Consider the following 12,033-nt stretch of genomic DNA (forward strand, 5'->3'; position numbering starts at 1 on the left):
ATTCTGGGCTACTGTAGAAACATGGCGGTGTAACAAGGCGAGCTCCCAAGAGGACTCGCTCCCAAAAGGCTCATTCTAAGGTAACAAAAACTCAATCATTCTTATTTCATGTGCACACACCATATACACATACACACACTCACATTACACTCTGCACACTCACTCACTGTACAGTATATACACTGACCACACTACTTTTTGTATATTGTTTTTTCTTAGCTTATCCTATTTGTACCGGCATTTTGTACTTGCTATTTGCACTGTCCTGTCTTTGCACTGTCCTGTCTTTGCACTGTCCTGTCTCGTCCCTGCACCCTGTCCAATGTTGTCTCCATGCATGTTATGTTGAAAAACTGCACGGCAATAAACACATTCTGATTCAGAATAACTGAAAGTCCTGCCCCTTCCTTCCTAAAGCTAAGCAGCTTCATCACAGTTTATCAATTTTTTTTTTTTGTTTGTTTCACAGTTCAACAACAGATGCCATAAAGAATTAATCACTGAATACATAATCTAGCATTATACAGTAGCTAAAGAGCTTGCACTGGGTGTGGAGAGACAGTAATGTGTGATCTAGTTCCTGGTGTAGTGTCATTTAAGGATGCTGTTCTAGTTCTGCACAGTATTAAGTTCTGCAAAGTATTATCCATGCCTTCCACTTCAGAGGATTCTGGGGGTCTGTTTGAGGGACAGTGCAGGCCTGACACGAATGCTAAAGCTACTTCCAAATAACTAACCTTGGTGGTTTGGAGGTCGCCCAGAGCTTGTAGAAACCAGAAGCTGTCAGAAGCACTTTCACAGTCAGCCATTTCCTGGGTGTTTCCTCGAAGGGTGGCTGTTGTACTGTAATTATTTAGGCTATGATCTCTGGCTTATTAGAGCTAGAAAGTTGAAACTAAACTTTCACAGCTGTGATCGGTCATGTGCGACTTTGCTAAAGCTTAGGCCGTGCTTGGCGAGAGAGGAGCGCCCTCGGAACTCTTCCTCCGAGAGAAAAACACCACTCGGTGAAGACGAGGACAGAGTAAATGGATATTCTGCGCCCATTCATGTTGAATCACCTTGCTGTTAAATGTGTCCACTATACAGCCCAGTGTATAGGAGGGCAGTACATTATAGTACATTGTATCGTATAAATGCAATGCCTTGAAACATGCAGAATGCAGACAACAACACCCTGTCCAGTGCCTTGCTCTCGGGTTGAAATGTCTCTTTTCCTAAGGTCGTTAAAATACACCCCCCCCCATACACACACACACGCATGCACGTGCACACACCACCACCACTACTACCTAAAGGAGCCTACTCTTTCTGAGCGTTTAAGTGAGTCCCTGTGGTCCCTCCGTCTCACCAGTAAGAGACCCTCCCCCTCTACGCTGTCACTGGACACAACTATCCCCCGTCATCCCCCCACTATAAGACTGGTGTCACTGTGATGTGTTTATGGTCACTAACTAGGCCAGCTGGAGCCAAATATAGCAATACGGGCGTACACAAATACACATATAGTAAACACATAGACAGATGTGCCGGCATACGTTGCACAATCCTGCACACACTGACTGATACAGGCTGACAGACACATGGTTTCTGCTACATTCTCTTTATTTGTGCCTGTGTGGATGTGTGGTGTGCAGTGTACATGTATGGATGTGTGTGCGTGTGTTTGTGTGTGTTTTGAGCACAAGAGTGTGTGTGGATGCACATGAGCTTGTACTTGAATGTGAGGACATTCACAACCACAAAGATAAGGACATTCACAACCACAACGATAAGGACATTCACAACCACAACGATAAGGACATTCACAACCACAACGATAAGGACATTCACAACCACAACGATAAGGACATTCACAACCACAACGATAAGGACATTCACAACCACAAAGATAAGGACATTCACAACCACAACGATAAGGACATTCACAACCACAACGATAAGGACATTCACAACCACAACAATAAGGACATTCACAACCACAACGATAAGGACATTAACAACCACAACGATAAGGACATTCACAACCACAACGATAAGGACATTCACAACCACGACGATAAGGACATTCACAACCACAACGATAAGGACATTCACAACCACAACGATAAGGACATTCACAACCACAACGATAAGGACATTCACAACCCCAACGATAAGGACATTCACAACCCCAACGATAAGGACATTCACAACCACAACGATAAGGTCACAGTCACCCCAAAGAGCACTGAACAAGAAAACTACAGTACACTGAAATCTACTGTATCACGTTAAGACTGCAGAGATAACAAAATGACACAAAGGAGAGATTTCTGTATCTACAGCCTAAATGCTGCTATTTCCAGGCTATAAATCTTCCCGCTCAAAATCCCTAAGAGCTACAGTAATGGTAACGACCCTTACTTGAGAAGAAGAGCACACTACTTTATCATCTTTTCACACATAACTCCCTTTCTCCTCTCTCCTGTGTAACACTGAAAGATCCCAAAAATAAATAATTATTATTATTAATAATAATGATAATAATCTTGCAAGACTTGCTCCAGCATGACATAGCTTTGTCATTGCTATAAAATCTGTTATAATATTATTCTAAATGGCTATGGAACGGACTGCTTCACAGCTAGCTTTAATGTAGAGCCTTTGTATTTGTAATCGTTGATGTCCATCCATCCATCGTCATCCGTTTATCCGGGGTCGGGTCGCCTTCCAGACATCGTTGATGTCTCTAGTTCAAAAATATGATTGATCACTCTGCTCCCCTTCATCAGGTCGTCCACAGACGGGCCTCCATCTTGCTCTCCAGTTATCCCGGTCCTCCCTACCCCCGGGGATCTCATCAGTGGTCTCCGCTTACGCATCCATCTTGATTATGTCCACAAATGTATTTGTAGGACGTCCTTGCGACTTGCGTCCGCGCAGGGCCGGACTGGGTGAATATTTCCTGCCGGGAAACGTAGCCCCAGTCAGGCCACGAGCCGAGCCGACGCGGGGGTTGCTGCGCGATTTTGTTGACGGGGGGGCAGGCCGTTCCCCGCGGGCCAGGCCAGCTGGCGCGCCAGGCCACCGGGAAAATTTCCCGGTGCTCCCGATTGGCCAGTCCGCCCCTGCGTCCGCGCCATGGAGATGGCTCTCATAATACCAGCTCGAAAGCCATTCTGGTTCTCTCTCAAGCGTGGGTCGATGGCGCTCCACCGCCAGTTACTGTAAGTATCCCCTCGCTCCCGTAAATATGCTTGCCAAAGTTAGGCGGAGTCTTTCTCCACAGAGTTCCAGCCCACACGAGTGCTGCTAATATAATAAAGAGCATCCTTAGTGGTGAAGCGGGTTGTTAGCTAATAGCGCTAATGCATAATGGAGTGGGAGTAATGTCTTTCCTGTGATGACCTCTCTGGTGCTAAGCCTTTCTGGGCCTGATAGGAGCTCCGATGACTCAAGCTGTGCTGAGATGTTCAAAAAGGCCATTGTGTGTCCGTCACCGCTTCAAAGCAGACGCCTGCTGCATCTCTGAGCCGAGCGCTACCACGACCGTGAGTTTAGCGCCTTGGCAACGGCATCCGTGGGAGCTCTGTTGCCGGGGTGTGCGGGTTGTGGGAGGAGAATGACACGTGTGGTGGGACACTGCAGCTGGTCTGTCAGTTACCTGAGCTGAAATGAACTCTTATCAGAGCTTTTATCATCTGTTATGTAGCCCAGTAGCAGCAGAGGTGAGATACAGGGAGTATGCAACAAACGGTTGCAGTATGTGACGATGCAATCTTATAATACTGGCTCACATTCTGTTTTATCTCGCAAATCAGTCTGGATACTTTCCATAGAGATCCATTTGTGCTACTGTACTGTAGATGAGAAAACGATCTCGCCAATCTGCTTTGGTTCTGAGGAATTTGAAATACAAACAGCTGCGCTGGGCGGGTTTGATAGCGAGGAGCGTTTGAACTTAGCTTGTGATAGACGGTGATAGACAGATGGTTCATCCAATCCCCTGCCGAGTATTTTTGAAAGTGCCCGCCTTTTTCCAAACAGTTTTTAATGGAGAGTTCCCAGATGGTTATGCGAAGCAAACCATCACCCAAACCTAACGTGTCAGGTTACTATCATAGTGTCTTCATCAGACAAAGCACACTGGAGAAAATTAGTTAGTTATTACTGGGACAGCAAATGTTGAGAAGAATTAACTATTCAAATTCATTGTTAGTATAAATAAAAGTGATTTACTGCTAGTCTAAAACTAAAAGTAACACTTTGCACTTAATTTGAACCCAGGAATTGATATTGCAATAGATTTGTTTGTCACAGATTTAATTTAACACGCATCATCACAATATCAAAGGATGTACTAAAAATAGAGCTGCATAATGGTGAGTCCCTAGTGTTAGACTAGTGTGTGGTGTGGGGGTTAGTGTTAGACTAGTGTGTGGTGTGTGGTGTGTGGTGTGTGGGTGTGTGGGTTAGTGTTAGACTGGTGTGTGGTGTGTGGGTGTGTGGGTGTGTGTTAGACTGGTGTGTGGGTGTGTGGGTGTGTGTTAGACTAGTGTGTGGGTGTGTGCAGTATGTGTATGCGCACACACACTACAGAGACAGTGAGAAAGTGTGAAATGTCTGTGCCTATGTGTGACAGTGAGAGACAGATGGAGGGAAAAAGCTAGAGAGCATGTTTCTGCAGTATGGCCATTTGCATTTGTGTGTGTACTGTGTGTGTGTGTGTGTGTGTGTGTGTGTGTGTGTGTGTGTGTGTGTGTGTGTGTGTGCGTGCGTGCGTGTGTGTGTGTGTGACTCCGTGCTGCCAGTGTTCTGTGCTCCAGGAGAAAACAGGGCAGTGATGAGAATTTGCTACCAGACGTTAATTGGGTCACTTCATTAATTATTCATCTGCACGCTGTCTCCCGTTAAAGAAACGAGGAAAAACACAACATCACATCCGACAGGTACGTTTCTGAGCATCGCTGTAGTGTAGAAAACATGGAAAAGTAAAATGGAGGAAATCAGCTCTCTCAACTCAGTAGATCTGGTCCTACTATCGTTCATATCTGCTGGATATCTCATAGTAACAGCTCTGGACAGCAACAGACGGAAATAGACTGCAGAATTGCATGCTGGGTAGCCACAAGGTGACGCAAGGATCCTCCATAATCGCAAAACAATTTTGTATCATTCTCCTGTTCTCCTCTCCTAAATCTGAGAGGAACAGTTATTACCGTGATACCGTCTGTCAGCGCTGCTACTGTGGCTTCTGAAAGGTAGAAAGACATCGCAATGGCTGCCTCTCCTCACTGCTGTGTTTTTCACAGTGGCCACAGAGGTTGTCATAACGCATTAATTAACCTTACATAACGACTTGTGAGATACAAATGTAATGTGACGTGATTGAAACATTTACGCTGTGATTAAGAAAGTTCCCTGAGGCTCATACAGTACAACACTGCTGTGCATCTATCTATCTATCTATCTATCTATCTATCTATCTATCTATCTATCTATCTATCTATCTATCTATCTATCTATCTATCTATCTATCTATCTATCTATCTTATCTACTGTATCTATCTATCTATCTATCTATCTTTCTATCTATCTATCTATCTTTCTATCTATCTATCTATCTATCTATCTATCTATCTATCTATCTATCTATCTATCTATCTATCTATCTATCTATCTTATCTACTGTATCTATCTATCTATCTATCTATCTATCTATCTATCTATCTATCTTTCTATCTATCTATCTATCTATCTATCTATCTATCTATCTATCTATCTATCTATCTATCTTTCTATCTATCTTTCTATCTATCTATCTATCTATCTATCTATCTATCTATCTATCTATCTATCTATCTATCTATCTATCTATCTATCTATCTATCTATCTATCTATCTATCTATCTATCTATCTATCTATCTATCTAACTATCTATCTCCCCTCCAATCCCTGGCAATGTCTGTCAGGTCAGATGGTGATGAGGTGTGTGTGCGTGTGTGTGTGTGTGTGTGTGTGTTGGGGGGGATGGGTCTGAGATCTTCACCACTTGAGTACTTCCAGTGTGTTATGACATTGTACAAGTAGGCAGGAGAACGATCGTCTCCATGACAGCAGTCAGAAGGCACTAGGGATGTACAAAGAGTGATTACATAACGCTTCAGAACAAATCACGCCCGTGTGCGACCGGCTGAAGTGTTAACAGGATCCAATTCTACGCCTGCTTCGCTAAAAACCCGTTTTGCATTCAGAGCAGTTCCAAGCAAGGGATACTAATTCAAATCCATCTGCTCTGCGACTACAGCCCCTGAAATTAAGCCCTTCTTGAAACGCCACCTCGTTCCCAGGCGCTACAGACGTCCTCGCTCCCCGCTGCTAGTGAGCGATGCTGTGACCTAACCTTATAATGTGCTAGCTGCTCGCCTTAACAGTCTTCAATCACAACAGACGCCAGTCTTTAGAAATACCAGCTCACCTCCCCTCTTCACGGCGGTGCGGTATTTGTCTCGCTCTGTGGGGGGGAGCACACGCACGCACACACGCACGCACACACACACACACACTGTCCCTCTCCTGGCTGTAATTGGTTCATTAGACCTGCTCCAGTATCCTGCCTTGCGGCCCGGAGAGGAGAGGGGAGAGATTTAATAAGCACTCTGCATTTGCTCTCTCTCTCTCACACACACACACGCGCACACACACACACACACACACACACACACACACACACACACAATCGTCTGCGGGTAGCTAGGATTCCGCTGTGGAATTTCTAATAACGGAGCCGTCCCATAAAGCCGTGAAGTGGAGGACATCACAGAGCAAAGCCTCCTAGACTGTCTGTCTGGGGCTGGAGGGGGAGAGATGCTTCTCATATCATTTGCATCGTGTCTACGGTAGATACAGTGAAGCTACACTCCTACTGCCAGCCCAACACAGCCGAGTTCCCCATAATTCTAGTGCCGTGACGTTTTTATGTTTCTAGACAGCGAGGTGATGCGCTGTGTTCATATAGGCCGGTGGACTGCAAGACAACGTGGCCAGAAGTGCACGAGTTCGGTTAAACCCCCCTGTTCAAATTGAGATAAGGTACGCGGCGCGTACAGACTATCTATTCATATGCGTCGACTCGTACCGTATAACACCGACCTGCGCCATAGTTAGGGCTGGGTATCGAGTCAAATTTCAAGAATCGATTCGATTCCGATTCACAAGGTTCAGAATCGATTATCACGATTTAATTCGATTCGATTCAATATCGATTCGGTTAGTGTTACTAAAACCTGTTTTAACCTTAATTACATGACTGCCAAGTTATGCAACACATCAATACTGGGGCTGGGTATCAATACTGATTTCCAAAAATTAATGAATGAATGAATGAATGAATTAATGAATGAATGAATGAACTATTCATACCTTCATTTATTCATTCATTCATTAAATAAAAGATCGATTTTGGGATTCATGAATCGATTCTGAATCATTTGATTCAGAATCGATTCAGAATCGATTAATAGATTTTTTAAACCCAGCCCTAACCATAGTCATTCATTTCTCTACACTGCGTCTGTGTGGTTTGTTTACACAATGACCGATGACCAGACTGACACAAACGGGCCAGTGTCACGGCTGCTGGCTCCTCCTCCTCCGACAGAGCGTTTCCCCTGTATCACAGAGAGAGACAGGGGGGAGGGGCTCCAGCCTGGCGGCACTGAGCGACAAGGCTGATGCTGATGATGATGATGATGGACTCACGTGATGACCAGCAAGGCGGTGAAGAGCAGCGAGGCGAGCAGCCCGCGTTGGCAGTCGGCGTTCTTCCTCTGGCGCTGGTGCATCTCGCCACCGCAGTTGTCGCAGCAACGGCACATGCAGAAGAAGAGACCGACCAGGGGGAGGAGCACCAGGAAGAGCAGGCCCAGCACGGAGCACACTACGAAGCCTATCTCATAGTAGATGACCTGGGGGGGAGGAGGAGGAGGGGGGGGAGGGGAGGAGGGGGGGGAGGAGGAGGGGGGAGGGGAGAAGGAGGGGGGGGGGGGGAGGGAAGGAGGAGGAGGAGGACAGGAGGAGGGGAGGAGGAGGAGGAGAGGAGGAGGGGAGGAGGAGGAGGAGGAGGGGGAGGGGAGGAGGAGAAGGTCAGAGAGGAGAAAGGGGAAGAAAATCGAGAAGAGGGAGAAAGGATAAAGGCAAGCATATCATTTGATCTCAAATGGTGACAGGTTTGGGTCGGGTGCATCGTCACACCTCAACAACAGGTGATAGTCTGTACGATGTGACCCTCCAAGTCAACACTGCACCTACATCCTGGATACGAAACGTCCGGACGGTAACAAGCCACGAGGCCAGCCAATCAACACGAAGGACGTGATCAGACAGCTCAAGACTTACCATCCGTTTTATTAGCCATGTATATGGAACACACACACTAGGAATGTGTCTAGGGTAATGGGACACGCTGTTGGGGACGACATAGGGACAGGGTGCAGGACAGGACAGGACAAAGACACGACAGTGCAAATGCAATACAAAAAAACAGTGCAAGCAAAATACATGTAGAGTGCAATATACAAAATACGATATACTGTTCAAAAAAGGGGGGGGAAATGCAATTTACGTACTATATACAGAATGTAGTGTGGTGAGTGTTTGCGTACTATATACAGAATGTAGTGTGGTGAGTGTTTGCGTACTATATACAGAATGTAGTGTGGTGAGTGTTTGCGTACTATATACAGAATGTAGTGTGGTGAGTGTTGACGTACTATATACAGAATGTAGTGTGGTGAGTGTTTGCGTACTATATACAGAATGTAGTGTAGTGAGTGTTTGCGTACTATATACAGAATGTAGTGTGGTGAGTGTTTACGTACTTTATACAGAATGTAGTGTGGTGAGTGTTTGCGTACTATATACAGAATGTAGTGTGGTGAGTGTTTACGTACTTTATACAGAATGTAGTGTGGTGAGTGTTTGCGTACTACAGTATATACAGAATGTAGTGTGGTGAGTGTTTGCGTACTATATACAGAATGTAGTGTGGTGAGTGTTTATGTACTATATACAGAATGTAGTGTGGTGAGTGTTTGCTTACTATATACAGAATGTAGTGTGGTGAGTGTTTGCGTACTATATACAGAATGTAGTGTGGTGTACATTGTGTGTGCAGATTGTAGATAGATGAGCAATGTCTTGTGTCAGAGTCATGCCAGAGGTCGTGTGCAAGTGGATCAAGGGGCAAGGGGGAGAGTCAGTGGGAGGGGGGGGGGGTTATTATGTCATGTGCTTAGCCGTATTATTATATTATTATTATTATTATGTAATGTGCGTAGCCATATTATTATTATTATTGAACTGCATTCCTTCGACTAACAAGTGAAAGCGAGTGCATTTCTCTTCCTCATCAATGTCAGGCGATGAAGCGTACTGTAGCAGTGCGCCCTGTAGATCCCACGCCAACGCCACGCCCCGCCCTCCTGAGGGTCGCGCCCTACGAGCAAGTTATGGACATGAACCACATGATCTGCATCCTATCAGATTTCATGAAATCTGTCTTTATCTAATATTAGCCCCAATAATCCATGACTTGACTGGGGAAAAAAAACTCAACAACAACACGATGGATCACTCTCTAGTTTCTGATTTGTACTGAAAGGGCGAGACGCCATCATTAACCACGCCCACCTCACCTCGTCATACTGTATACAGCAGCTGTCCCTGCTGATCAACTCATATCTAAACAGTATTAAACCAGGCCTCTGAAATTGAGAAAAAACTGAATGAGGGTGAACTTTAATTCCCCTGCCGCATGTAAGTTGTCACGGCAACGTTCAATGGCTTCTCAATATGAAAGGATCAAAGCTTGAGGCTGCTATTACACATTCTCTGCTCTTTCTTCTGCCCTAATGACTCAATCTAATCGAAATTCCTTTAATAAGTCAAAAAGACGTGTGTGCTCCTGGGACCTGTCGCGTTGCCATTTAACATGTCAGTAAGGTTCAAACAAGCGGTCCTCAAGTTTTTTTTCTCCTCTCGACTTCCCCTTTCCCTTTCAATTTTGCTCGTTTTTGAAATCTTTGTGCGAACTTTGAAATCTCTGGTTTCCGGTAATCCAACTTCCGGAAGCTACCGTCGGACTGCGAGAGGCTCCCAGGCTCCTGGTTAGGGAGTTCCACTGCAGGCGGGGATAAAGAGCCATCCTGTCTTAGCGTTTTTACAACTCCCAATACTCGGGAATTTTCCGAGTAGGTAAATGTCAGAGCCTCAGGGATTAAGGTGGATGTTAAAGTAATGAACAGACGACCAAGGTCTACCTGGCTGGGCTTGCGTTTGCTCGTTTGTCTTTGTCGAAGCCCTGCATGTTGAATGTGGTGGTCGTTTTTTTTGAAGGATTGTTCCAAAAAAAAATAAATAAATTGAAGCAGTTCATTGTATCTGACACAGTATTAAGCTACTGAAGGTGAATTATGTTGGGTTTGTGTGTCCCTCATTGTCTGGAAACAATTGACTCATCACAAAGTGTTGCTGATTCTCAAGGATGACATCATTCCAGCTGGTTACTTCTCACTTAGCTGCCTATTGGCTGGACGCCAGCTGGTTCTGGCCAGCAGCTCGCCGGCCGGCGCGGCGCCAGCCTGGGAACGCAACGAGCCACGGTTTGGCTTCCTGTCTGAGATCGGGTGGGTCACAGAAACGCAATGATAGGACTAAGCTGCTGTCTGTCGAATCCTCACCACCCGTCAATATCATCTCCTCACATGGTTAAAACTGCCCTCTGAAGGCTGCCCTAGACATGGTGGTAGAAGTGATCACGGTTTATAAAGAGGGTATCCTGTAGGTGTGACTGCGCCGTGGGAAAGTGAGCATCATCTCTATGGGCTGTGATGGTACTGCGTATCATGGTGGAGAGAGAGTGGGGGGGGTCAGTGTCATGGTGGAGAGAGAGTGGGGGGGTCAGTGTCATGGTGGAGAGAGAGAGTGGGGGGGTCAGTGCTGTGATGGTACTGCGTATCATGGTGGAGAGAGAGTGGGGGGGTGGAGAGAGAGTGGGGGGGGTCAGTGCTGTGATGGTACTGCGTATCATGGTGGAGAGAGAGAGTGGGGGGGTCAGTGTCTTGTGAATTAGAGTTCTGGCCACGTCGGCACAAAGATCAAGTGTGCGTCTGGCTCAGCCTGGTAATCGTATGACCGGCTAGGATATTAGAGGAGAATTCTGCTGAGGAAACTGGATGTAAATGGATTGCACTTATAAAGCGCTTTTCCACCTTAGCGGCACTCAAAGCGCTTTACAATGGCCTCTCATTCACCCATTCGCACACCAATGGCGGTAGCTGCCATGCAAGGTGCTAACCTGCTCATTGGGAGCAATTTGGGGTTAGGTGTCTTGCTCAAGGACTCTTCGACATGTGGACAGTCAGAGCTGGGATTCGAACCGCTGACCCTTCCATCATTGAACGACCCGCTCTACCAACTAAGCTACAGCCGCAGACTGATCACTCCCCTGGTTACAGCTACTGTGGCAAAATCATTTACCCAGAGCCACAGGTGGGGGAATTGCGAAACTCACTTAAGTGCTTTCCAAGTTCTATTATGTCTGAACATCCGAATGATTAAGTTGCCAAGACGACACGCTTGTGACGAGCGGATCTGAATCTGAATCAAGTCGTTTCCAGCAAGGGCGTAGGTTTGGATTCAACATTGGTAGGGACCATATAACAGTGTAGCCTGCATACACAACTTTTGCTGGGGACGAGGAGAGGGAGAGGAAAGGAGAAGGCTCTTTGGTGTAATTCGGAGGCCTGTAGAAGAAATTTAAAATCCAGCGCGAGCCAAGTATATCCATGTGATGGCAGCGGACGGGGTACCGAGAATGCAGCTTCTAAAAAAATTTTTTTCTGCCGCGAAATGGTTGTTTTCATCAATCTATTTTTATGAATCGCTAGTTGTGCTTCCATAGGGCGAGGGATTGTTGTGGTTTTCACATGCCTCTTTAATATGATGATAATATGATGATCTTTTACGGGTGTTGCAGCCATTTTCCAAAA

The 12,033-nt window shown here is 45.9% G+C and overlaps 1 protein-coding gene across 1 annotated transcript in view; it reads right to left on the reverse strand.

The window, feature by feature from the left end:
- Nucleotides 1–12,033, reverse strand: part of prom1a (prominin 1a) — a gene marked incomplete at both ends in the record, with an annotated part of 49,651 nt that overhangs the window by 20,794 nt on the left and 16,824 nt on the right. Inside the window, one exon of the mRNA XM_084459514.1 lies at nt 7,745–7,950. Coding sequence (XP_084315640.1) covers nt 7,745–7,950 — 206 coding nt within the window. The remainder of the gene's footprint in view (nt 1–7,744; nt 7,951–12,033) is intronic.

This window comes from Borostomias antarcticus (assembly GCF_949987555.1).
Source record: "Borostomias antarcticus genome assembly, chromosome: 28".
NCBI lineage: Eukaryota > Metazoa > Chordata > Actinopteri > Stomiiformes > Stomiidae > Borostomias > Borostomias antarcticus.